Source organism: Aristolochia californica, unplaced genomic scaffold (genome assembly GCF_029961685.1).
Source record: "Aristolochia californica isolate CCGP_79_NKW_82.1479 unplaced genomic scaffold, dmAriCali1.0.hap1 SCAF_7, whole genome shotgun sequence".
Classification (NCBI taxonomy): domain Eukaryota; kingdom Viridiplantae; phylum Streptophyta; class Magnoliopsida; order Piperales; family Aristolochiaceae; genus Aristolochia; species Aristolochia californica.
In genome coordinates, this window is record NW_027182268.1 from 39,478,225 (window position 1) to 39,505,115 (window position 26,891).

Here is a 26,891-nt window from a genome sequence, read left to right on the forward strand (position 1 = left end):
GAAGAAGAGACGAGAGAAGAAGGAGACCGAGAGAGGGAAGAGTGCGGGAGAGAGACTGAAAAAAAAAAAATTCGACGAGGGTTCAACGCATCCAGCCCACTTCATCCGGATGATTCACAATATAATACGGAATCTGGATTCCCGAAATTAAACCGTAGAGATGATTTTTGGATTCATCTGATTCATCAATATGAATCAAGCGTTGGCGTTCTACTAATGACGTTAGAAAATGAACTGCTGAAGTTCATCTCTTGCGTCAAGTTGACTAACCCCTCCTAAAATTGAAATTTACATGAATGATACAAAACTTTCTGTCAACATGACAAAAAATAACGGATGGAAAATATATTGTATATATTGACAAAAACAATATGGACCTAAATCCATCTATGGGCACTTAATATATACTTCATATTTTAAGTTTAAATTGAATCAATTAAATTTTAATTAATCTTTTAAGTTTGAAATTTATTTATTTTATCTCGCACAGACGTACCTCGTATTGCCATGGAAGGTCTTGGCAGAGCAGAGGGAGAGGAGCTAACAAAAAGGAACTTTTCTCTAGTTCAATGCCCAAGGACGTTATGAGGTAGGCCAACGTCTAAGGCAAAGACTCAGAGAAATGAGGGGAGCCTGAGAGAGACCATCTTTTTCTTTCCTCTCTAAGATTTTCTTGCTCCAAACAACAGAAAATAGCTTTATTTCTCCTTTTTGTTTCTTTTTTGTGTATCTTCTTATCACTTTCATTCCGAAAATTATGAAGCAGTTAATGTTTCTCCACATGATCTGATATGATAAGAAAGATGGATCAAAAGTTGGAGACGCTACTTCTGTTGCGAAGGCAAGCATAAGCGCAGATTCGATATCCCACAGCCATGGCTAACAGAACCCAGACTTCTTTATAGTCTCCATTAAAGTCTACTGTGTCAAGCGTCGGGGAGGTCTTCAAACTCAGGCAGCCACCTTCACTTCCACATTCGTATAACTCATCGCCGGAGTACTGAACTTTCAGAAGCAGCCTGAAGCCGTAGTATATGAAGGATATGTACTTTAACCACTGCATGAAACTCGGTATGTGCTGCAAAAGAAACGAGCTAGTTCAGAGAAGGTGGATTCATGTTTTGGCTTCTGTTACTGGATATCGTGGGTTTCTTCTTTAGAACAGCTGAAGAAGCTTTTTTTAAGTGGAGAAGAAAGGTAGGTAGTGAATACCTGAACATAATATCCTCCTGTTAAGAGGACCAACATAAGTATCATTGAGGCTATCATCCCTGCTCTCTTGATACTCATGACTGCAGCTCCAAGCAGCTCGCCTGCTCCCTGAGCAAGACGAATTTTTCAATTACTTCCAAATGTGAAGTAAGGAATCATAAACCCCCTCTGGTGTTTGACTTACCTGGGTTGTGATGACAATGAGTAATACTGCTAAGAGAGTGAGGAAGAAGCAGGGGATTGTTCTTCTGAAGTCAGCCATGAAATACAGAATGGTCATGAACACGGTGGGATATGAGATTTGGGCGATCATGTCACAGAGCGTGCTGCTCAAATAATAGGCACTCAGTCTATACATGTCTGCTTTCTTCTCCTTCATCAAGTAGATGCACTCGAAAGGGAACACATAAACAGCTCCAAAGAACGCCGTCGATGTCCAAAAGATGCATATATAGAACATCAATCCAACCTGCAGTGAGAAGGAAAAAGGGGAGCTTTACATTTATTGATTTCTGGATGTCAGGACTGACATGTTGAGGTTCCGAATGCTACCTGATCTCTGAGTTGAGCTTCTGTTTTTATTTCGGATTTCCACCATAGCAGGCCCAACAAGACTGCAACTCCTAGGGTCTGCATTATTCTTAGCATGTCAAGATAATCTCTACACCTCTCTTTGAATGTTCTCTTTGCTAAAATCATGAACTGGTCCAACCAAGATATTGTCCAGTCCTTTTTAACTTGAACAGCAATTTGAAGATGCGATGGCGCTTTACTTGATCTATGATTCTCTTCTTTTTCGTCAGGCTCAATGTGAGCCTTGTACATCTCCTGCAGATACTAAACCCAAACAGGGAGAATGAAAGAAATTCAAACCAGTGAAAGAGAATAAAAAAGAATCTAAACGAAGCTGCACAATGAAGAAAAATACTTTGAGAGAATTTACTCACTTTTATCACATCTTTTTCATAATCTTCTGCAGCTTTGGGGACCTTCAGCTCCTCTGGGACGCTTATGTTAGTCACCTGTCCTGCTGCCAAATCCAGCAGGAACTCTGCGGGATTCATGGCTAACTCTGGTGCAAACCTCAACTGAGAGAAGTACTCCAAGGATTCTCTGGCTTTCCCATAATAAAGTGGACAACCTTCCGATATGAGTAACAATTTATCAAACATATGGAACATTCTGCTTGATGGTTGGTGGATCGTCGTAATTACTGTTCTTCCAGACTATGGTCCAACCAATACAACCATCATTAACACAAACAGAATTCGTCTAATGATCACAACTAGGATTGCCTAGAATGCAAAGATACCTTGGCGATCCTTTGAAGTATCAGAAGCAGGCGATTGGCAGCGGTAGAGTCCAATCCCGAAGTGGGTTCGTCGAGCAATAGCAGTGAAGGGTCAACCAGAATTTCATAACCTATACTGGTTCTCTTTCGTTCTCCACCAGAGATACCGTTCACAACAAACGCACCTCCAACTTTAGTGTGCCTGCATCTGACGACGGAGTAACAGACCATTTCATTAACAATGTCGAGTAGTAAAGAATAAGAAGTTTATAGATGTCTCTATGAGTATTTTAGCCTCATAACATGAAAACCTTTCGAGACCCAATTCCTTCAGGATAGTCTCCACTCTGGTGTATTTCTGTCGCCGGCTCATGCAGCGGGGAAGTCTCAGAAATGCAGCAAAAATTAGAGTTTCTTCTACTGTTAACTGTGGGAAGAGAATATCATCCTGGGTAACAAACCCTATCCTGTACAACATTCGTTGGTTGAAATGAGCCTCTGCTGAAAATCGTTTGATTATGCGGATTTTTGATTCGAGAATGAGACAGTGAACTGAAGGGAACCAAGATACCAACCTTCTCTTCATGGCGGCAGTGTAAGGAATGTCATTGTAAGTGACCTTTCTTTCAACATTGTCCTGCAATCTACCCCCAATGATTTTCAGTAACGTTGTTTTCCCACTTCCAGAGGGTCCCATTAACGCAAGAACCTCTCTGGGACCGACGCTCCCTGTTACGCCCTTGAGGATCTGCTTGTAGCTCCCCTGTTCTTTGCTCAACTGTGATGCTACTTTTTTCATTACGATCTTCACAGGGTTCTTAGGGCCTGTCCGCACCTTATACTCCACATCTTCAAACTTCATAGACAAGAAAAGAAAATATATTTGAGTCTTCTAACTTTGAACCAAGATTTCTGATCCAAAAAGTCCCAGAAGAACGAGATTTTATACCTTGAGAAATATTGGCAGAGTGCCGTCTCTGTACACATTCAGGTCCTCATTCTCTATATCAATCTCTGTATTTCTGGGTCGCATGTCGCAACCTGGAGTCGTGAGCTCTAAGTTGTTGCCAAAACCACTTCTCCCCGGGAAGCTTAACGCCATCTCCTCCTCCCTCCCATCTTCCTGTCCAGTTTCCATTTTTGTCAGCTGAGAAAGAAGTTACCACAATAGAGAAAGAGCAACTCTTTTCCCTGAGACATGGCTTCGTTCATGGTCTATAAGGAGTTTAAAACTCAACTACAATGAACCAAATGCCTGCGAAGATATTTCTTATTTGCTCGCTGGGAAGACGTTCTTGGTGGGTCACGAGCCGTGTGCCAACATCGAACATCTTGTTGCAGGGGATATGAAATTGGGAGTTTGTTCTTGGTTCTTGCACACCTTTGAAGCTTCCAACCAGAGGAGTTAATACTAGTGAAAGCAGAAGAACGGAACATCTCTGTAGGTGACTGCTCAGCTTCGGCCTGCGTTGAACAACAAATGTTCAGGGAGCAGCAAGATTGACCGGGCTTTGCAGATTATACTGGATTCAGGTCATTCATTCCTTCTTATTCCTTTATATTCAGATCATATAAAGGTACAAGTTTGGTTGGATTCAATGCCACCCCTATTGGCAATCACCCGACCGTGGGTTGGGCCTGTTGACCGATGCGGCTCGTTTGGTGCTCAATCTATATCCGGTTCAGTTTTAAAACCATGCTCTCGACGAACTTCGTCGTACGTCGTCATCTATCAAATAAATAACGTTACAAGCGAGGACTCTTACGCGTCTTTCATATTGGTTTCAGTAACGAACAAAAAACAATCATAAAGAAACGACGATCCTTTGGGCATTCTCTCCATTTTTTTCCATTCTCATGAGTTTGTTCCATATCGTCTCGCTTTATATCTTTTCCTGCTCTCAAGCTGATGCCTTTCGCACTTCTTTCGTACTTCTCCAGTTGAACTTCCTCTGAATTCCGTCTATCGCGATGGATACTTTTTACTTCGTCTTTGGAAGAAAAGGAAGGAAGTTTATCAAACGAAAAGATAGTGATGCGGGAGAAGCAGGTATAAATTTGTCTCCTTTTAATGGTGGACTAGTGGAAATGTTTCATTTTTGTATATGAAGGTGGATTCGTTCCGAACATGTGTTTGTGTAATTTTACGTTATCTTTTTTATTCACCATTATTACATTGTTCTTTTATCCATTCCTTGCGTTTTCTTTAAATCGCACTTTCCATTGTTATGTCGTCTCTATTTCGTGCGGATTACAAAACTAAATGGTTCAGGTTTATATTCTCTCGAATTGTTGTTGTTACTTTATTTTGCTTTTCGTATACCTTCCCTGATAATTTTTCAAGTTCTGTTAACTTCTTCCATGGATTCTGTATTCCTTGCGGTTGACTTGAATGGTGCTATTGAGCGTTGTACCAAATCAAACAGAAGATTAGCTGCTATAGCATCCTACGTTTCCCTATTCTTTGTTATCATCTTGCAATTTTTATTGCCTATCCATCTTTTTACATGTATTCTTCCATAAAAATCCTTCTGATATGTTTTTTGTGATTCAGGCTCATTGACACGATGTAAACATTAGTATTAGGGATTGGAGATATTCTAGATTTTGTTTGTTTTGAGTAATTTATTTGTTCTCTACCATAAGAAAAACATAAGTTTTCGTTCAAATAAGTGGATATCTGTTCCACTAGTTGTTGCATTGTAGTTATTGTGGAAGTTATTTCTCTCCCTTATAATCGTTTTGCTCCAACATTTTTTTTTCTAAACTGATTGGTTTATTTTAGAGGTTCTGCAATAGTCTTAACTTCTTTGTCTTTGTCCATTGGGGTGATGGGAAAATGTTGGCCAGAAACTATATGAACAGAAATGGTGAGGAAAGAATAGGAGAAAACAAGCTCATCATGGATCTAGTAAACTGACAAACTCAAACAGGGAAAATGATTCATATAACCAAATGTGGTTGGGACAAGAGGTTCAATAATGGGGGTTCTGTCCTCAATGCTGCCCTTTCAGTATTTTCTTCAGCCAAACAGTTCAGTGGCTATTTTGTGCTCTCAGTCCGAATGAATCATCTTGGACATTGTTTTTCTATCTCCACTTTTGTGATTGTACTTGTGAAATGTGTAGCAATTACTTTGACTTGATATTATTTTGACTGTGATTACCCAACTACGTGATTTGCAACATTTTGTAATTGTTATGGGGTTTATCTCATTTCCACAATGGCTTTTACTGATGCAGGTTCCTTCATGCATTTCCTTGTTTTTCCTTTATTGATTTGAGGGTTCATTAAGGTTCTAACAGAAGCTATATATTAGATTGTCATTCTAGTAGCAACAATTGAAGTTTGTTTTTTTGAAATGTACAATTGTAGTATGTTATTGCAATGTTCTTGCATTTATCAATGGTTTTTAGACAAAAATAGATAGATAGTACTATTGCAGATATACTAGTCATGATAAGAATTGTTTTGATAATAAAAAGTATTTTTATTTAAAATTTAGTTGTTACCCCACTTTAGTTAATGGTGGATGCAGCCTTAGTGATTACTCAATTAACGTATTTAATGGCTTTGTAATTTTATTAATCAAAATCTAAATCCTATAATTATCTATACATGAGCTAAAAACAAGAACCTGTACCTTTATATATGCATTTTAATGAGGTGGATTGAACTCAAAGCCGTACTGAACACTCATTTTGAAATGTGATATCCAATTTGGTTGATCCATTGGCAGCAAATATAGTAACTATAGTTGTCATTTGTAAATTAAAAATAAAAATGAAACTTAAGGAAGAATTCTGATGATATTTTTTTATTAGAAGAAAAGAAAAAGAAAGTTAGCACTTTTCATTCTTATGTGTGGCTTCAATGGTAAATTTTTTATTTGCACCTAAATGAAAAGGTCGGGCTTTGGATGAACTTCGTGGGTCTTTGTACAATGAGCTCTGCACTTTAGAAGGAGCAAAGCGTCAACAACAACGGTATTGTGGGCCTATGGTAGCATTAACCTTCAACTTTTTAGTTGCTGTTGGAATAATTATGGGTAACAAACTGGTCAGCTCTCTTGACCCTGTAACTCTTAGTTTTTGGTTGGTTTTTTGGTTTTGAACTTATGCAATATGAACTCATCTTGTAGTGTTTGTCACATTTTTGGTGCCTGCAGGTGATGGGAAAGGTTGGATTTAATTTCCCAATATTCCTGACATTAATTCATTATGCCTTGGCTTGGTTAATCCTTGCCATATTCAAGACATTTTCTCTGCTTCCTTTGTCTCCTCCTTTCAAAACCACACCTTTTTCGTCTCTATTTGCTTTGGGAGCTGTCATGTCCCTCTCCACAGGCTTGGCTAATGTTAGCTTGAAGCATAACAGGTGAAGTTTGTGCTTTGAATTGGACATGCGAATTATCATTTAGATATAGAAGCTTGTGTTTCCTTATGGTTTCCTGTTTCCTTTTCTGTAGTGTAGGGTTCTATCAGATGGCTAAAGTTGCTGTTACTCCAACTATAGTCCTTGTGGAATTCATAATATCTAACAAAAGAGTTTCTCTTCACAAGGTGCGTCCGGAGATGTCTCTTATTAATTCCTGATACTTCCGCCAATTTAAATAAGTAGGAAGGAATATGTTAGTCATGGAAACATTCTATTGGAGAATGCCTGCTTGCTGCACTTTGCAGGTAACTGTGATTGACCTCTGGCCTTGGCAATCCACATTATTGTTCTAGTGGAAGCCTGCATTGCATTACACAACAGTGTGACCTTGTTCCGTACTGGATTCTCCAAGAGGCAAGAAGCATTGGGGCTGGGTTGTTGTGCAAATGAGTAGACATTCTGACAATGGAATGAATGATGTTCTGGTCTCTCAAGTTCAGAATCTCATCACAACCAATAAAGCAATTTTTTAACTTACCTTAAGCTTTTCTAACTACACAAATTGGAAAAAATCACTAACAGAAGTTCCTTTCTTGGTCTCCTTTGAGACTGCACAAACCATAACATGTATGCCCTCCCATTTAGAGGACCATGTAAGTAATTGAATTCTATATGCAGGTATTGGCCCTGGTTATTGTATCATTAGGAGTGGCTGTGGCAACTGTTACAGATCTGGAGTTTAATCTCTTTGGTGCTTGTATAGCAATTGCATGGGTAATACCCAGTGCTATAAATAAAATTCTTTGGTCTAATCTACAACAAAGAGGCAATTGGACTGCTTTAGCGTAAGAATCCCAATTTGAGTCTGATTTGAAAAGCAAAAAAGGAAAGATTTAAGGCTTCTTATTGCTGTTTCCTTACTCTTATATGAATATGTACTTGAATTTATGGCTATTTATACAAGCAGGTTAATGTGGAAGACTACCCCTGTGACCATCCTCTTCTTGCTTGCTCTAATGCCATGGTTGGATCCACCTGGTGTCTTGTCTTTCCCTTGGGACATCAATAACTTATCTGCAATCCTTATATCTGCCGTTCTTGGTTTTCTCCTGCAACTATCTGGTGCATTAGCACTTGGGTGAGGCTTCAGTTCTTCCATAATTCCCAGGTTGGCCAAGTCTGATTTAGACTTGGTAATTTGATTACATTTATCGAGTGTTTCAGTGCTCATTTTCTATCTTGAATTCAAGTAGGTAGGTGATGCCCTATCATTCTTGTTCTCATGCAGGGCAACTTCGGCCATCTCTCATGTGGTCTTAGGTCAATTCAAAACAATCGTGATCATGCTTGGGGGTTATATAATTTTTAACTCTGACCCAGGAATCTTGAGCATATTTGGAGCCTTTGCTTCTTTATGCGGAATGTCAATCTACACCTCTTTAAGCTTGCGAGAGTCAAAGGACAGTGCCAGTATAAAGCAGGCTGTGTATCCTCCAAACCTCAAAACAGAATTGGAGGGTGAAGACCCGACTGAAGCACTGAAGACTCAAGATTCCGTTTAACTGGTGAGCCGAAAGGAATGTAAAAAAGAGCTTGAAGTGGCTTCCCACCATTTTCTTAAGTTTTCCAAAACACACTTGAGGAAAGAAAATTCACCTACTGCTTTTCCTGTTTAACCTTGTAGGCTGTAGACTGGAGTAATTGATTTCCCAGTTAATCGGAACGAATGGTTTGCTTATTGTGGGCAATACATCTCTCACAAAGGCCGCCAATTTTTCTTTTTTGTTTATTGTATTAGATCATAAATCAGTAACAGTAGCAGATGAGGTGATATCAGGTCAGGTCGGCAGAGATTCTAAGACTCGCCGATCACCGGTAACGTAGGCTCCCAGGTGACCGTCTTCTTTGCAGTCCTTCTCGGAAGACTGGAGGTTACGGGTTTTCTATCAACCTCTGAACCGTGTTCCTTCCCGAGAGGCCGGGCTGCCTTTACCCCGGCGGAGCTCCAGCTAGAGCGATCTGCAGAATCATGTCTTCTTTTTGGTACTTGAATATTTCCCAACCGTTCTGGTCCATTTACCGTTATTGCTTCGCCAAAGACATCCCTGTATTGCCCACTGAAACTCCTGCTCGATAATTCGCCGCTGCGCAGCCGGATCCTCCGGCGGAGCTTCCGCACCGTCCGGCATGGGATCACGTAAAACTTTTGCCCGGGAACTAGTATCTCCTCCGGACGCACTACTGATTGCCAGGGCTGGCGGAAAATCCCCGGTCTGGCAAGGATGAAAGACGGGTACTTCTCCATGACCCTGGCAGCCGGGACCGCCATGTAGTATTGCTCCACTATGCCGCCGGCATGGACGATCTTGATCACCGACGGGGGGCTTTCCGGCGGCTTCGGCCGAGTGCTTTTCACGTGCGAAACGTGGCGCAAAAAGGCATCGAGTGTTGGGCCGCCGAGGAGCCTCTTCAGCATACCGGGAAAAGCTAAACGGGAGGTGGTAGTTGGAAAAGAGCAAATTGGGTTCCCCTGTTTTATAGCTCTCAAAATTCAAAGTCGATGCAAACAAGGTTCAATATTTTATCTCTGAAACTCCGATCAGTCTGTGTTCCCAAGGTTTTGTTGCCTTGCTGTTCGTAAATAATATCAGGGTTGCACTTAGACATGTTCCCGTCTATTACTGCAGACATTATTCATCAAAACCAACACACCTGCATTATTAAATCAAATCTTGCCCAAGGGAATTTAACTCAGTTTCCCTCTAACAAACCGGCCATGGATATCACTAACAGAATTTGTGAAACCTTCTCAGTATGAGTAGGAGATTGGGCAGCATTTACAAAAATCATAAAAATGGTTTTGCACTCGCATCCCATGATCTGGAACCTCTACTATTTAACAAAAGCAATAAATGGAATTCTATTTCTTTTATACCAATTACAACAATGTAATACATTTTTTACTATCAAAATTTAATTTACAGGTAAGATTGGTGGAAAAGAATGAAAATCCACCAACTTGTATCTTACCTTAAAAAGTCCTAAAAGACATCGAGGAAAATGAAAACAAAGAAACAACAAACTATTCATCACCCACAGTAAATTCAAAAACTAAGAAGAACGAGAAAGGAAAGAAAGAAAAAAAAAGAAAAAAAAAAACCAGCAGCAGCACCAACATCACCAAGGCCTGCATATTTCTCTTCCACTTAACTTAAAAAGGTCAAGATTAGTCATTATAGATGGACTTCACCTTTTCAACCCTTTCAAAGCAATCTGAGTTTCGGAACTCGATGCCATTCCAGGCCAGCTTATATGTATTTACAATCTTGGATCAAACTGTTGCTGTATGTTCCCTCTGCCAATTGATTGCTCACCGTCAAAAATCCCGAGATCCATGTGTTTCTCTTCTCGTTTTTTTTTTTTTTTTTTGTCTATCCAAATGTACTGCATTCAGTAGTTATGTGCCCAATTAATTTGTGATCGTTGTGGTTGCTGATAAACACCAGCCGGCGGGCCCACCATTTCAACAGCTCCTGCCATAGTCTGCGACTGTTGAAGCAATGGGTGGGCAGCTGCAACTGTTTGAGCAGGGTGATAAATTCCAGCGAAGGCCCCATGTCCAGCTTGAGTGGGTGCGAAGGTCACGTGCTGGCCCTGAGGAGGCAAGTTATAGAAAGAACTGGCCTGAAGACCTGGAATATCTCGACCTGGTGCTGGAATCCACATAGCCGAACCTTCACTCTGCAAATATTTGGGTATATAACCAATAAAGTGAGATCTCAATCAACACCAGAAAATGGTTTACACCAACAGAGAAAGCAACAGCAGATGAATATGGATTCCAGACCAGTACATACAGAATGCATTTCAACGGTCTCTACAGATGATTCATATGTCAATGACTAAGATTTTTTCCTCATAAAAAAAGTGGTACACAGCATAAGGGAAAGCAACTGCAGAGATTGATAAGGTTTTTAAATGAAAGGATTCCGAATGCAATTTAATGATGTCCACAAGTGATTCATAAATGATCAGAGCATCCCCTCTGCATCTATAAGAAAGGAAACCTCTTAATCTTACAAAAAAGTCACATTTACAGGTTTACTATTCAATGTGAACAGCCGCCACAATATAAGAGTCAGGTGACATGCAAAGTGAAGGAAAAAAACACTTGGCATATAGCAGCATCTTTTGGCTGAGATAAACGTATAGAAAAGGAGGCTCGAGCCAACATTAGTTGCACCGAACTTTCTCTTCCGTAGAAAAGGGTTTTTTAAAAAATGTCATTTATTTCATTATAATTGCAACAATATTATTATCTTCATTTTATTATTAAAATTAATAAAATAAGGAAAAATCTCAAATAAATACATACGATAATAGATAAATGTAGAAAAAGAATAAATCAATTTTGTAAAGTTGGGTCCAAAGCCTATCCCAAAATAACTAGTCAAGTTTGGAAACCAATTTCCCAACTAATAAACTTAAGATCTTTGTATTCACTAATCCATGTGGGAATAAATACATACGATAATAGATAAATGTAGAAAAAGAATAAATCAATTTTGTAAAGTTGGGTCCAAAGCCTATCCCAAAATGACTAGTCAAGTTTGGAAACCAATTTCCCAACTAATAAACTTAAGAACTTTGTATTCACTAATCCATGTGGGAATAAATACATACGATAATAGATAAATGTAGAAAAAGAATAAATCAATTTTGTAAAGTTGGGTCCAAAGCCTATCCCAAAATGACTAGTCAAGTTTGGAAACCAATTTCCCAACTAATAAACTTAAGATCTTTGTATTCACTAATCCATTTGGGACTATTCATTAACACTCCCCCTCACGTGTAAACCATCTTTTGTGGCTCTACAAGTGGATAATTTAGGAGTAAGCAGTTTAGGTGTAGGCCGTCTTTTGTGGCTCTACAAGTAGATAGTTAGGTGCAGGCCCACATATGAGTACCCGTTCTGATACCCATTAAAGTTGGGTCCAAGACCTATCCCAAAATGACTAATCAACTTAGGAAACCCCTTTACCAACTAATAAACTCAAGATCTTTGTACTCACTAATCCATGTGGGACTATTCCTTAACAAATTTTTAAGTCACTCAATTCAAATTTGATGGTTAAATTGAAAATTGGATGCACCTAAGCTTCCATGGACTGGTCAATACCCTTTTTTCCCTACACACACATCATATTTAATTTGCCCAAGCTCCCATTACTAAAATATACAATGAAGGCATCTGAGGCCTATCTGCCCCATCACAGTAGCCAAATGGGGCGCCAGACAAACAAAGGACCCAAAAAGACATGCCAATCAGTAGCTGACACCTCTTTGATCATACGCACTGAAAATTCAACAGCTCAAAGATCATGTATACCAAGCAGATGACAAACAATATATAATGAACATGAATTTGGTACATGGTCAATCTACTTTTTTTTTATAATGAAGAGAATCAATTTACAAACTAATCACAATAGAATGGGAATGACCCTAAAAAATAAACACTAAGTTAACTCGCTAAGATTAAGATAACAGGCTCATCAAATCAGGTTCACGTAGACATGTTTGTAAAGAAAGAGCAAATATTGAGAGTGTGAGAGAAAATTTTCTGCAAGGCAGAGGCACACTGCTAACCATCCAAGGGTATAAAATAGGACTAAAAGACAACACTAAGTTGCCTAGTCAAAATGAAGCTTTAAGTTTCATCAAATCATCTCAAAGTATAAATATTTGTAAGGAAGAAAACTGCATTGTATGAGTATGTCAGCGAGCAAAAATTTTGTACAAGGTGGAAGAGAGAGAGAGAGAGAGAGAGAGAAACCTGCTGCCCTGTCATGTAAACATTATTTTCCTTGTATTGAGAAGCCGAGAGATCCTCACTACCAGCTGAGTTCCCTGAGCTCACAGCTGAACTGGGACTGTAGCCACTGGGAGCAGAAGTATAAGGCCCATAGCCAGCTGGCATTCCAATATGAGTGGAATTGCCAGTATTAGTTCCAGGCTTATATTGGGATAGAGAGTATTTGACTGCAGTAGTGGCTCCAGTAGCAGCAGCAGGATATATGCCACCTGTTGGAGGTTGCTGAGGAAAAGCCGTATTGCTTAAGAAATGGTGAATGGCTGGGGGAGGGACATAGAATGGTGAGAAGTACTGACTGTATGGAATGTAGTTTGGAGGATAATGAGATATATGTACACCAGCTGGCTGCCGAAAAACGGGCACAGGCTGCTGGGTCACAGCTATCGAGCTCTGCATAACTCCTGCTTGGTTGGCTAAAGGAGTCGGACCAGCGGTTGAAAGAACCAGGGAGCTTCCAGTCTGAAATCATATTAAGAAAAAAATAAATAAATCTTGAGGCTCAAAACAACCAGAAAAAAAAAAAAACCACATTAAAAGAACAGCAGACACATCCTTTTTTCAGAAATGTATAACATTAAAAGTGTACAAACACCTGCATCACATATCATTCTTCACAAGACTTTTTTGAAATAGTTTCTGTTTTTTTGTTTTCAGCAGTGTTGTTTTTGAAATAGTTTCTGCACTGTTGTTAGAATATTTTTTTGAATGATGACTGTTGCTAGAATATCAAACTGTAGTGTTTTGCACTGTTTTTTTTTTCTTACTGATTTTCAATTTCCAACCAAGTAGCAAGACAAAAATAAATAAAATCTAACAAGTCTTCAATCATGTCTGAAGTACAAAACCATGGGGAGACGGTGTAATTAACTCTTTGACGGTCTAGAACCTCCAGTCAGCTAGTTAGATATAGGTAGTGTTGTACAAGATTCAACTCACTCCCTCAGCGGCGTGTTAGTAGAAATAATTCTACATTAGTTTAGGTTTAGAAAATACTAAAAAGTTATTCATTCAGAAAAAAGTAACTTACCTTCAGCCAATCGTTTAAGAATGGATGCAGACACTGCTTTTATATTGTATCATTGCAGGGTGTCCGTTTTGTTGGACATAGTTTGCACCCCATTTATGTTATCCAATCTCCTGTAGTTTATTTGTTTAGGCTTGAATGTGAGTAGAAGTATTAGTGGGATTTGGAAAAATGTAGCGATCATTAGTTCAGAAGAGACTTCCTTGACTTCAAATAGTCATTTTAGAATGGAGCTAAACCAACTTTAATAGAGTAGATTCACAGAATAAGATGTATTTGAGTTCATCCGTTGCAATAAATTGTACAGTCAGCTGCGATTGGGTTTTAAAGAACGAGATGGAAGCCACCCTCATCATCATAGAGGACCCAATTGGGTGCCAATTAGTGCAAAGAAGCAGAATAAATACTCAATTCTCCTCCCATGATATAACTAGGAAATGATTAGTAGATAACATAATGAAGTAGACACTTTAAAAAGAAACAGACACACACAGCCTCAACAACTGTACAAAAGCTAAAACAAATGGACCTTCACAAGTTTAGAGAGTAATTATATATTTAATAAAACATGATTCACCTTTATCACCAATATATATCATTTTCTTAGGAAGTCAATCTGGAGTGTATTGGCTGAAAGACCAATACTGAAGCTCATAACGGCTGCAATGATATATTATGGACAACTTGGATCATCATAAGGAACGGTGCTCAGAGTGAAATAGTATAATTCAATGGTCCCAAAAAGCTCCCCATTCAAATAAAGGAACTAGATATACAAATCTTGCTAAACCTAAAAGGTGAAACACACCAATGCCAATTATCTGATTAGCAGGCAGAATGTCGAGTGTCCCACAGGATCAGCTGATCCTTCCCAAAAGTAGTTATGGGATCAGAAGATCCAAATTAAAAGCATCAAAGGCTTTCAAGTTTTGCCATTCTATAATAAAAAATAGGAAGAAAAGGGATCAATGCCTCTTAGAATTTTTTTGATTGCAATCTATCAACCAAAAGATTTGACCAATTTACGAAGAAATACATTCGCAGCAAGTAAGACCAATACCTGACATGTACTGTGATACAATAAACTTGAAAGAAATAATTAAAAAAGAAGAAGCATGTAGACAAGAACGATAGGAAGAAAGTAACAAACCTCCTGCTGAGGGGATTGGGCAGTCTGAGTGGATAATACAGCAACGTTCCCATTGTACTTAGCAGGAGCTGCTGGACCAGGTGCAGCAAGAAAAGGGGAGAAGCGACCATCACCATCAGCACCAGGTCGGTAAAATTGAGTGTAATAGTTCGTAGAAGGATCAAAGGGTTGTTGGACCTAAACATCAGAACAATAAAAAGTTAAACTTTGCTAACACAAACAAAAAGCTAAAACTGCAGTCTCAGAAAAATTATTACACAGCGGCAGTCAATTTGCCCAAAGCATATTTTAGCTTTCATGAGAAGCAAGGAGAAGGATGTTTTGCATGGCTAAGGGATAAGGCTAACATTCAAATGCTAATGAAGAACAGGAAACAGAGAAGGAAGTCTAACTTGGCATTAGTTACAGAGGAGAAAGCTACCATGAAAATTTCCAGCTCTCCAAAAACCATACCAACCTAGAGTATCTAGAGAAAGTAACAATTCTTTTGAAAATGAATATCCTAAATAATAAGATCATAAAAAATTATATACAAGAGCACAATCACATATAATTTCTTTCAGAAATGTTATAAAAGCTTCAGACAAACTACTGAAGTCTTTCAGTTACACCATAATGTTGTAAAGGTATCATCACAGTAAAACCTAGGGAAAACGAACAAATGATTTTTTTTTAAAACTCAAGCAAAATATAGAGAAAATCTAACACCACAAAAAGGGAATTCGGTTAACTGGTTAACAAGGAGTCTCAGGACAGACAGCTTACCACAAAACTTGGAATGCGAGTAGCATCACGTGCCTGAGGTTCAGAGCTTTCAAAGGGTGAAAATTGATTGCCTAGCATAGGTGGCACTAACCCAAAAGTAGAGTAGTTTGGTGCAGTATGGACAACTGAGTAATGGGGCCCACCAGGTGGCAAAGCTGTTTCAGGTTTTGTTGGATCATACTCAGGCCCAGGAGAAATAGCAGATGAAGCATCAGGCTCACTATGCAAAAGATTCTCTTGCATATGAGTGGATGACTGAGGATGATTTGGATATTCTCCTTCCTCAACTGCTGGCGATGCATTTTGATTGCTGCATAAAAAAATAAAAAATAAAAAATAAAAATCAACAAATGAATGACATATATATACCCTGACAATGTGACTGAAAATGGAAATCATTGCACTTTTATATGCTTTTTTAAAATGGTGATAGGATTTATAATCACTGAATTAGTATAGTTACAGCTTGAGAGAAGGTTCAACCCTGAACATCAAATGGAAGACAGGATACAATAATGAGTAATGGCATTTCCCAACACAAGATGCAGGGAAGAGACCTCCTCTGCTAGGAAAGCCGGAAATGTCATTTGCTGATCTACATGCTTTCACGAGATGCACAAGGGAAAGCAAACTTCTGCAATCTCATAATGTACATGCCTTAGCCTACAGAGGGGGGCTTCTGCTCCACTATGAGTGGACCAGAGAACTGCTGCACTTATAGTTTAACCCATTGAAGTAAAGCCCCGAGTCTCCCTTTTTTTTTCATTTATGTAATGGGAGTAACTATTATTAAAGTTATTACATAGAAAAGAAAAGCTTTCATTCTCCTGAAACTTAAGGGTAAATCATCACAAGAAAGTAATAAAGAATAGCCAGAAATTTTCAACACCTGAAATGTTACTAATGACGGCAATTCACTCGCAATATGGTTATAACAGTTCATACCTTGATGAAGACTCTTCAGCAGTTTCTTCAATCCCTTGAGATGACTCTGATAGAGGTGTAGAGCTCTTATCACTATCATGACCATTAGTAAAACTTGTTCTCACACCAAAGCTGGCATCAAAACTTCCAAAACTCAACCCAGTTCTTTCTGCTTCAGGGACTTGAAGATGGTTTGGAATTATAACATGTGTATCTGAGAGATTCAAGTCTTCCAGCTTCTTCTGTAACTTTAAAGTTGATTCTTCAGAAGCAACAGCACTTGATGCTGGAATTGATCTTGAGTTGTCTTCAACTGAGGCTGTTGTAGTCTCTGATGCATCAATGGTCCCAGAGGGCTGAGTAACATTTGAGCTTGTTGATTTAGGTTTCCACTCTTTACTAGGACCCACTGCTAAAAGAGGGAAAACAGAAGGAAAAAATATTTGAGCCAAGTTTAACAGATTGTATTTTGATTTGCCAAGTCAGTGCAATTGGTAAACACAATTGAATTTTAACATGCCCTTGTTATTCATTACAGGTTTACAATCACAGTCCAACAAGAAAATGCGCATGGCAAAGGGACTTAATCATTCAAGTAGACCAGATGTAACAACTTATCCGATCAATTAGCATCAATGAATTTCCAAGATTGTTTCTATTTTCCATTCAAGAAAAAGAAAAGATCCTTTAGTATTTTTCTTTGTCTTTTTTAGTTTTTTAGTTATTGTCACATTTGCCCCAAAGGACCCCCACATGTACCTTCATCTCTTCTAATAAGAGAGAAAGAAGAGGGAAAAATGTTTTAGATCACAAGAAAGTATAGGTAGAAATTAGCTCTCTACATCTCATAGCATGCTTAATGAAGTAACCACAAAAATCAGAAGAGCATATTAGGAATCAAGATAACAAAATGGCTATGACTTCCATGAAAACCGTGCAAGAACTAATTTTCTCTCTACCCTATGCTGAATAATTTTACTGCTGAGTTTGTCATAAGTTATTAAAAAAGAATGAATAAATAAAACCAATCACATTACCTTTCTGGGGACCAATAACTTGCTGTGAGCGGCTGCCGTAATTAGATGAAGGGCGACTGGAGGCAGAACCGCTATGAGAAGACGCAGACACAAGTTGAGACACATCAGAGCTAGATTTACCATGTATCTTCCCCTGCATAAAGGGATTCCTGACCTCTGAAGAGACCTTTTCACTTATGAATGAAGATGACAAACTTGACTCAGGCATTCCATGAGGTATAACCTTATTTGGTTCAGAAGATGTCCTTTGACTTCCTACTTCACGCTTAATGGTTCCTACTATACCAAGGTTGCGTGTGTCTAGTGATGGGACAAGCACAGGATCCGAAGCTGATGAATAGACTCCAGAGACAGATGTGGGTGTCACAGTGGGTACAAACTGGTTTGCATTAGGTGCAGCCTGCCTAGGAGCTCCACCAACTACAGATGTGTTACTTTTTGTATCAGCAGATGGTAGTTGGTTTCCTGATCTATTAACATCATTAGACAGAGTTTCTTCAGGAATCACAACTTGTGAAGCATGGCCATGTACAGTTGCCTCTTTCACCATGCTAGTTGGACCATTGGTCATTCCAGGTGGCATGCTGTAAAGAGACAGGGTAAGTTCATACCCACTATATCATGTCAAGAGGGGAAAAATATTCCTTAATTCAAATCAATAATGTAACACAAACTGAGGTGTATCTGATTTTCAAAACAAGAAGTACCTTGATGTACGTCCCAATCCCTTATTTTCAACCTCCTGAAAAACAGCTGTAGTAGTCATAGCACCTGCATCCATGCCTTGGTTGACAGATTCATCCTTTCCAGTATTAGAATTCTTGCCACCACCACCAGCATCTGATCAGAAAAAATCATAAAATTTCTTTATGTCAATGTATCATCATAGGAGTGCAGAAGTGCAATGAAAATAGTTATTTAACAAGTAACTAAATCCAACAAAAACTACATAAATCACCCAGGGCGTAAATGAGCTACTCTGTAGTTAATGAAAAAGATAAAGTGTTTTTTCAGCTAGTAAAATTTAATCAGCAGAGATACTTAAAAACTATAAATAATCTGAAGTATTGGATAAAAGAACCTCATATAAGATTTAAAAAGACTAAAGAAAGGTCTGAGATAGCAGGTAATGCATAAAAAACTAGAGAATGCTACTAATAATATCAAATAAAATGGTAAAGAAACATAAAATACCATGAGAAACAAAGCGAGAAGAGTAGCTCCCTCTGACACCCCTACCCCCTCGCCCCTGTGTGCTTGGTCTCCATCTAGATTCAGTAGCCTCCCTGTTGGTCACGTTCTGATGGGAAAAGTTGTTCACATTCTTTAGAAAAATAAGCAGGAATAAAAAGCAAAATGACAGTTAAAACCATAGAGAATCATAAAAGACCACATAGGCAAATAAAATCATGATTAGATGAAGATCATGAAGAAATGCTCCTGCTAGTAGCAATTGAGCACCTGACTCAATGACCACATCTGGTGTCAGAAAAATCATTATGTTCATGTCACATGGATCAGCAGGTGTCTATTGATGTAACCAACATCAAAATGCAGGAAGGTAGGGGGAGAGTGAAGAGAGAACAAAAAAAACATCGTATTCATGATATTTTATGTATCAGTAATGACTATCGTATGGACAGACAACAGAAGCAATTTCATTATATCTTTAGTCTAGTAAACTCAGATATGACTTCTCATCAGATGCAAGGTATTTCCAGGCATTTTTGGTGTTTAATACCCCATGCTTAATAAATTTCTATTTCTCTAAAACCAACTACAGAGCTACATGACTCTGACAACCATTCTAACATGAGGTTAGAAACATACAATTCCTAAACGAAATTAATCTTTTTTTTATGTTGAATAAGAGATATAATCTAGGCTCTCTGGAAAGAAGGTAATAGAAGGAAATTCAAATTCAAAACCTCTCCTACTGAGGTTCTGACTGAGCAAATCTCTAGCCAAGTTTCTTTCTCGCTCCTAGTTAAAAAAGAATTCAGAAAATTCAGTGATTCAAACTTCAGGGGGAACTAGCAGACTATCACTAGGCTATCTCTGCCCTCTTGCCCCCCAAAAATGGCTCTATGGGCCCCCCCTCCTCCCGGGACACAAAGCTCAATTTTGATGGAAGTGCTTTAGGCTGCCCGGGTCCAGCAGGGTTCGGTGGTGTTATCCACAATGAAAATAGTGACCTCTTCTTCTCTTATGTAGGCCCCCTCGGCAACTTAGACTCTACCACAGCAAAACTCTCGGGTCTTTTGCACAGGCTCAAAATCTTCTCTAGCCACCTTTCTGGTCCCCTTTATATTGAAGGCGACTCAAAAGTGGTCCTCAATTGGTGTGCAAACCACAGCAAACCCCCAAGGCGTCATTGGGATATGATCAATGAAATAAGTAATTTATTTTCCCCGTTAAGCTGTAAATTGAATCACATTCCGCACTCTGCTAATCACCTGGCAGACTCCCAAGCCAAGGCCGGCATTTCTCTCCAACTCTTTGTTGTGGAGTCGGCCCTCCGGAGCTAGGTTTGTAATTTTTCTTTTTTCTTATCAATATACGCACTATTCATAAAAAAAAAAAAATATATATATATATATATAAGACATGTGATCAATGTAATAATATATGAAACTATTATTCTTTTTACTGTCACTACAAGAAGTTAATCATCGTTAACATGAAATATATAGCATATTAGACAAAAGAACCTCAGACAAAATCATAGAGTGCTGTAGACAGATTAAAAATAACAGTGGGGCGCTGAAAAAGAAAAGCAGCAAATTTGAGATGAAGACCACCTAAAAATTTTTAAATAAGTACTCTTATACTGCATTGACTCTGTCAAAAATGTCAACAAATCCCAAAACATGACATGTCCTTTAGAAGGTCCAGTTTCTTATTAAAACTTTTCATAAGCATTGCCGAGGTCATAGAAACGTTTTTTTTTTAAAACAATCAAGACAATACAATGTCAAACTTCTAAAAACTAAAAACGATTTTCAATGTATGATCTATATCAAGTATCCCCTTGCTATGCAATTTATTATTCTATTCTTCCCCTATTTCATTTTATCTACACACACACAAGAGCAAAACCAGAGAACCATGACCAGATCCCTAATTACCCTCATTAAATTACTTTCAACAAAGGCCAGAAAATAATTCGTCATCACCAATGTGCACCAAGAAGTCCACAATATGTCTTAAAAACAGCATAAGCTTGTTCCATTCCATCCACAAAAGTTCAATTCAGCTAGAACTTTATCAAGCAAAACAATCCACTGAGCCTCTTAAATTAGTTCAATTCAACTAAAACTGTATAAAGCACTCTTACACTAGTTAAAAAATGTCACTTAAGCACCTGCTTTTGATAGAATGAAGAACCCTGTGAGCCTAATAAAGGAAACATGTTTTGCAAATAAGTAGTTTCTTTTAGTCAACTGGTGGAAGAAAGTAAATAAAGAAACTCATATCAATAGGCACAAGAGACCCGTTGACACTGTTTAAGATTTATTTCACACGAGTAATGAACAATGCTTTGCCGATTATTTTCTCTTTTGACAGCATTGAGAGTCCAGAGCTTCAATTTCAGCTTCTAAGACCCAAAAAAAATAGAAGATCTCTCAACTTCTCTCACATAAAAGCTCCATTTACTTTTCCTAAGGGAGTGATATATACAGTGACTACTCAGATAAGAAAATATAAAACTACATAGTTCTTCAACAATAAAGACACAGAGAGAGAGAGAGAGAGAGAGAGAGAGAGAGAGAAGGTAAGATAGAAGCTAAAAACTGGCATATATGATCATGTCATGACTAAACAGATGAAGGAAATGCTAGAAGATTCACCTCTTTCTTCCTGTCACGCTTCCTTTTGACCTCATGAAAGGTATCTGCAAGAACATACACTTGTTATCGTTTTCATACATCATAAAAATAGTGAAACATTTAGGTACCACAGCTTTGACTAGAGAATGTTCTCCTAATCTGCAATAAAATAATCAAGGAGAAGCAAACGCAATAAGACATTTTGAACAACTACCAGCAAAACCCATCAGCAGTAGCATAACAGTTGGTGGGTCCCAAAGTATAATACTTACTAAGAGCTAACACAAACAAACCAACAGAACCATATCTTTTTCGGAGTCACATGCTTAAGCAACATTGGATATTTCAAGTTTGTATTGAGCAGATCCAACGTGAAAATAAAACTGACAAAGTTCACCCATTGAGAATGAGAACGAGATCCATATCTGTATGTCGCTGATTCTATCTGAGCTACTGACCACAACATGACCAGTTAAAGAAAGACGAAAACAAAAACTTGACCGACTGAATGATCTAATTTGATGCAGTTCATACTTCACTTAGGAGATGACCTACTACGGGAATCGATGAAAAATTACATGTGAGCGCAAAATAGCTGGACCAACAAGAGCCCGTGATAACCCCATCTACAGTTAAAGCATAAAAACCCGACTTCATTACTAGAGACCACACCTCGGAAAACGGTGTAAATACAGCCGCAAGCACATTCTGCGAAAACTACCAAATCGGTTCACGATTTACCACGAGGAAATCATATTTCACCATGGACCATAAATGAACCCGTTCCTCTCACAGTAAGAAACGGATACTTGAAAGTGAGGTAGCCTAAACCCTAACCGATCTCAAAGCGGTTAAAAAAAAAAAAACACGCAGACGAAGCTGGAGACAATGATGAAAAACCCCAAAGGAAGGAAGGAAGAAAAAAACAGGTGAATCGAAAAGGGCACCTTGCAGGAGGAGCTTCTGAGCGGTTTCGTTGGGATCCATAGAACACTCTTTAAGCATTGCGTATACCTCCTCGTCGCTATGGTTCCCCGCGATCTCCTTGATGTTTTGGATCGTCTTCTGGACATTCTTGGGGATTGGAACCCTGGAACCACCGCTCATGTTTGGAGAGGGGAGAGATGCAGAGACTAAGCGAGCGAGGGAGAAGAGAAAAGAGGGAGGGGAGATTCGGGGGTTACTTGAACTTATTTCTTCCGAGAGAAGAGAGAGAGGAGCTGAGGAAGAAGAGGACGACTTGAGACAATGCCCCCTCAAAAGTGTAAGAAAAGAGCTGTAGGGTTCCTTTTTACTTTTTGCCCCTTCCTTTTTCCTTAATTCCTCGTTTCATACACATCTTTGTGGCTCCCGCCATGCTAGGGCTAGTATGCTCCCACACTCCCTCTTAACTGATCAACATTAAATCTATTCAATAAGTGGGCCCATGTTTGATCATTGGCCCTTCCATATTAAACCCTAAGCAATTGGTTATCCGCTGTGGGCCCCGTAGCAACAAAAATCGAACCAAATTGGTTCTTCGACACATCATCAACCACAAAGATAATTTTTTACGAATTATTTGTATCAACCGTAAAAAAAGCGGTTTTATAGTAAATGTACGATAAATAATCTCTTTCACATATATATAAATCGTAATTAAAACACAAAAGAACGTGAAACCAGGTGTCGACACCATTTCCATTTCCATTCTCTGGAACGCGGCAACCAAAGGAGGATTCCTTTTGCGCGACGGAGTTCCGGAGGAAAAGCCGTAACGTCTCTACGGAGACGGTACGATATATCGGAGGAGGAATGCGGCTGTCACTGGTCAGATCGGGGCGACGGGCGTCCGCGTAACAGGAGTGGCCGGTTGGGGGAGCAGGTGTATCGTATTCGGAGTACTGGAAATCCGTTCGATGTAGGCGGTGTGGTTACACGGATGGACCTCGGTTCCATCGGTTGTACCACCTGTGCCCCTGAACTGCGACACGCAGGGACCGGCACGGTGGTACGTGTCGACCCGATGTTATAAAGTATGGGCCAGATAAAACCGTCTCCCCGACTGACGGAAAAATCCTTTTATTTGTCGGACCGGTTAACGAAGCGGTGGTCGGGTGGGAATCCGACTTGGTCTTACCTAATCATAATCCACTTTGACATCAGCCAACTAAACAAGAACGTTATTTTTTTAAACTCTTGTAAGATTCTACCCTATTGAAGTTTGACTTCGTGAGACTTGGTATTGTGAGAGTCATATAACACTCTTCTATATTTTCTTTTCAACAAGTAACAAGAAGCAAATCAACCGTACCATCACTCTATCACAATTCAAATTTGCCACACTAATCCAAATTTCAAAGCATAGACCAAATTAAAGGTATTCAAATTAATTGATTCATCTACAATTGCATTGTGAAGTTGCTAGTGGAGATCAAATTAAAAGAGTTACTAGAGATAAAATCTTGTACCACTTGTAATTTTCTTTTCTCTTATTGATTGTACTAAGGTCACACAGTCTTTACGGTCCAACCACTTTGTACTTCCATAATACCTAGTTTGTTTTTAATCACATCTGAATATTTTTAAAGAAAAGTTGAAGCAAATTCTCGCAACCAAATGCAAATGTCATGCGTACTTTCAATGGATTTTCAGGACTCCGTGGATTTAGCTCATGGAAAAAAATGGAAAAATACCCATTGGGAGAAAACTGGAGGAAAAATAGATCATGAACCTGATGTCCTAACCCTTCCCCTTAAACTCTATTTATAGATTAATGAAACTATTGTATTATAATAATACCCCTGAACTTAAGGTTTAGGGTTTTAACCCTAAAACTTTAACCTAATTACATCAATAGCATCTCTATGGAAAACCTTTTATTTACCATCCTGCCATCATTGTATGGCCTTGTGGGTCTTCTCCTTTAGCCCATCTTCCACATCTCTTGGATGTGTGGGTTTTTCTTAGTCTTATAGGTTTGGGCCCTATCTTCCAATACTCCCCCTCAAACTGGGAGTGAGAGAACAACATAAACTCCCAGCTTGCTGCAATGATGTATAATTTTTTTTTTGTATAATGTGACACATTTTCCAACACTCCCCCTCATGTTGGTGCTCTCATTTATGAGGGCCAACTGGCATAAAAAAGTGAGAGTAAAATCACTTCAAGTCGTATGACATTGTTTTTTAATCCAGTCAATATAACTCATGTTGGATGTTCGACACACTCATATCTTTTGTAGGTAGTGTCACTCCTATTAATGTAGGTAATGGGTCTATATGCTGTTTGGAAGTGTAATAAAAATTTTTTCCATCGTCGTGTCCCACCATAGGACAACGACTTTCAAGTAATAAATTTTAATTTATGGGGGTAGTGGGTCCATAAATACTGAGGCCACCTTTTTTTCAATAATAATGTCTCATCCAAAGACACAATAGCAAAAGCTAAATGGGTTTGGGCCCATATAATACAAACCAAAATAATCCTTGTAAAAATGACCCATGAAAAAAATCCAATGCCACTATCATATGTTGACCAAAGAATAATCTGTTAATACTTCAAAATAATAATCTAGCCATAGAAAAAATACCGAGTCGCGCCGAGTCATGGAAGAATGTAAAACTTGGACACCTATATTGAGGCAGAATACAAGTGGATCATGTATGAGCTGACCCACAAAGTTGACCCGGATCGGGTTGACTTGGTCTGAGTTAACTCGGAATACTTATATACAAAAGTAAATTAATTAAAAAAAATAGGGTTTAGGGTTACCTTTTGAAATTTGGGGAAAATCGAAGCCAAATGGGAAAATCCAGGGGAAATCGAAGTAGAATTTAATAAATTGACGCCAAAATGGGGAAATTCAAAACTGAAACCGAAATGGGTGAAATCGGGATGATTTTTAGGGGAAAAGAGAAGAGCAAGAGGGAGAAGGGAGAGGGAGGTTGAGAGGGAGAGCGAGTGTGACAGAGAGACAGGAAGAGGAGACGCGAAGGCGATGAAGGGAGAAGAGAGCTAGATCAGAAAAAAAAATATTAAGGGGAGGAAGAGATGTGTCCCGAACAATGGCTTCAAGTGGATGAATCACAAATTTGGGCTGATTCCTGATTCTTGAGGCGATTAACTACGAATTTTTTATGAAGTTGGCACTAGTGCACCACTGACAGCTTCATTGAATGACCTAAGTAATCCAGATAAACTTCATCTCATGATTTATGTCGACTAACCCCCCTAGATCTAATAAGACCCGACTCCAACTTTAGATTATCAATGTTACCCATTTATTTTATTTATAATTAACTCATATATATTAAGCTATTGGGTAATCTTAGGGGAGGCTTCCAACCGAGCTGGCTCGCGAGCGGCTCGGTTTGATTTATTATCTATTGAGCTCGAGCACCTAAATCGGCTCGTTTACCTTAACGAGCCGAGTTCGACCGAAGCCAGGTTCGGTTCGTCAGCTCGCGAGCCGGCTTGAAGTGAGTCAGATCGGGAGCGGGGGAGCGGGATTGAGAATGGGGGGGGGGGGGGGGGGGGGAATTTTCCTCCCCTCGTCACTGCTGAGCCCCTCCCGTCGGTTGTTGTCGCCACCTCTACTGCCATCGCAGTTGTTCGCCGGCCGCCTCTACCGTCGTCGCAGTTGTTCGCTGGCCGCCTCTGTGGCCGTCCGTTCAATTTCTTCCTCTCCTCGCCGTCGCCTCTGTTTCTGTCACCGCCACCTCCGTCATAGCCGTCATCCCCAACGATAGGTCCTCCCCGGTGCCGTAACCTCCTTCCCTCCGCGTCGTCTCAGCGAAAAACCTTACCCAAGTTCAGGGGAGAAATAATCTCCCCCCTCCCCCGCACGAAGTTGATCTCGCACGGGCGAGATCATAAAGTAAACAAAAAAAAACTTTTTCCTCTCGGAAAATTTTTTTTTTTTTTTATAGAAATAAGTTTTTATAAACTATTAGTGTATCATTTTTTTAAATATTTTTTTAATTGAAATTTTTTATTAAAAATAATATAATTTTTTAAGTAAAATTTTCGTACCAAGATGGGGTAGAAAACTATATAGAAATTTTTTTAATAAGTATTTAACAGTTGATGCTATAATAATTTTATCATGAAGCAATTTTTATTGCAATTTTGAGTTTGATATTTTATTTAATTACAAATTTATCAATAAGTATAATAATATATTAGATTGATTATTAATTTTTATTTATTTCCCTAGAAGAGACAATAAAAGGTCCATTTAACTTTCCTAAGAAAAATTTAAAATATTTTTTTTTATTTTCTAATAAGTCACTAATAGTAATAAGATTTTATTTAAAGGTTTTTTTGGGAATTTGTATCATAGGAAAAATATTTTTGGTTTTTCCTATAATATAAATTTTCATCTAGGGGCACTAAGGAGATCATAATAAATTATGGCCAGATTAA

At 38.8% G+C, this 26,891-nt stretch overlaps 3 protein-coding genes across 4 annotated transcripts; 1 reads left to right on the forward strand and 2 right to left on the reverse strand.

Annotated features, from left to right (window-relative positions):
• Nucleotides 1-682: 682 nt before the first annotated feature.
• Nucleotides 683-3,641, reverse strand: LOC137937453 (ABC transporter G family member 26-like). The gene is made up of 9 exons (XM_068782513.1): nt 3,453-3,641; nt 3,079-3,359; nt 2,815-2,970; nt 2,525-2,711; nt 2,160-2,438; nt 1,765-2,049; nt 1,397-1,681; nt 1,213-1,320; nt 683-1,078 (listed from the first exon to the last, which is right to left on the reverse strand). The coding sequence occupies exons 1-9, from the start codon at nt 3,639-3,641 to the stop codon at nt 809-811; spliced, it is 2,040 nt and encodes a 679-aa protein (XP_068638614.1). The 3' UTR covers nt 683-808.
• A 3,030-nt stretch (nt 3,642-6,671) lies between these two features.
• Nucleotides 6,672-8,812, forward strand: LOC137936941 (nucleotide-sugar uncharacterized transporter 2). The gene is made up of 5 exons (XM_068781917.1): nt 6,672-6,880; nt 6,972-7,065; nt 7,559-7,725; nt 7,848-8,018; nt 8,169-8,812. The coding sequence occupies exons 1-5, from the start codon at nt 6,675-6,677 to the stop codon at nt 8,440-8,442; spliced, it is 912 nt and encodes a 303-aa protein (XP_068638018.1). The 5' UTR covers nt 6,672-6,674; the 3' UTR covers nt 8,443-8,812.
• Nucleotides 8,813-9,827: 1,015 nt separating this feature from the next.
• On the reverse strand, nt 9,828-22,700 carry LOC137936715 (GBF-interacting protein 1-like). 2 transcript variants are annotated; one of them, XM_068781560.1, is made up of 10 exons: nt 22,433-22,700; nt 21,507-21,550; nt 18,850-18,955; nt 18,363-18,495; nt 17,656-18,239; nt 16,640-17,027; nt 15,695-16,004; nt 14,930-15,106; nt 12,717-13,214; nt 9,828-10,621 (listed from the first exon to the last, which is right to left on the reverse strand). In XM_068781560.1, exons 1-10 carry the CDS (start codon nt 22,590-22,592, stop codon nt 10,331-10,333), a joined length of 2,691 nt encoding a protein of 896 aa, XP_068637661.1. In that variant the 5' UTR covers nt 22,593-22,700; the 3' UTR covers nt 9,828-10,330. The 2 variants fall into 2 exon arrangements, with proteins under 2 accessions (XP_068637661.1, XP_068637660.1); XM_068781559.1 differs by having other exon boundaries at nt 16,640-17,030.
• Nucleotides 22,701-26,891: the final 4,191 nt, after the last annotated feature.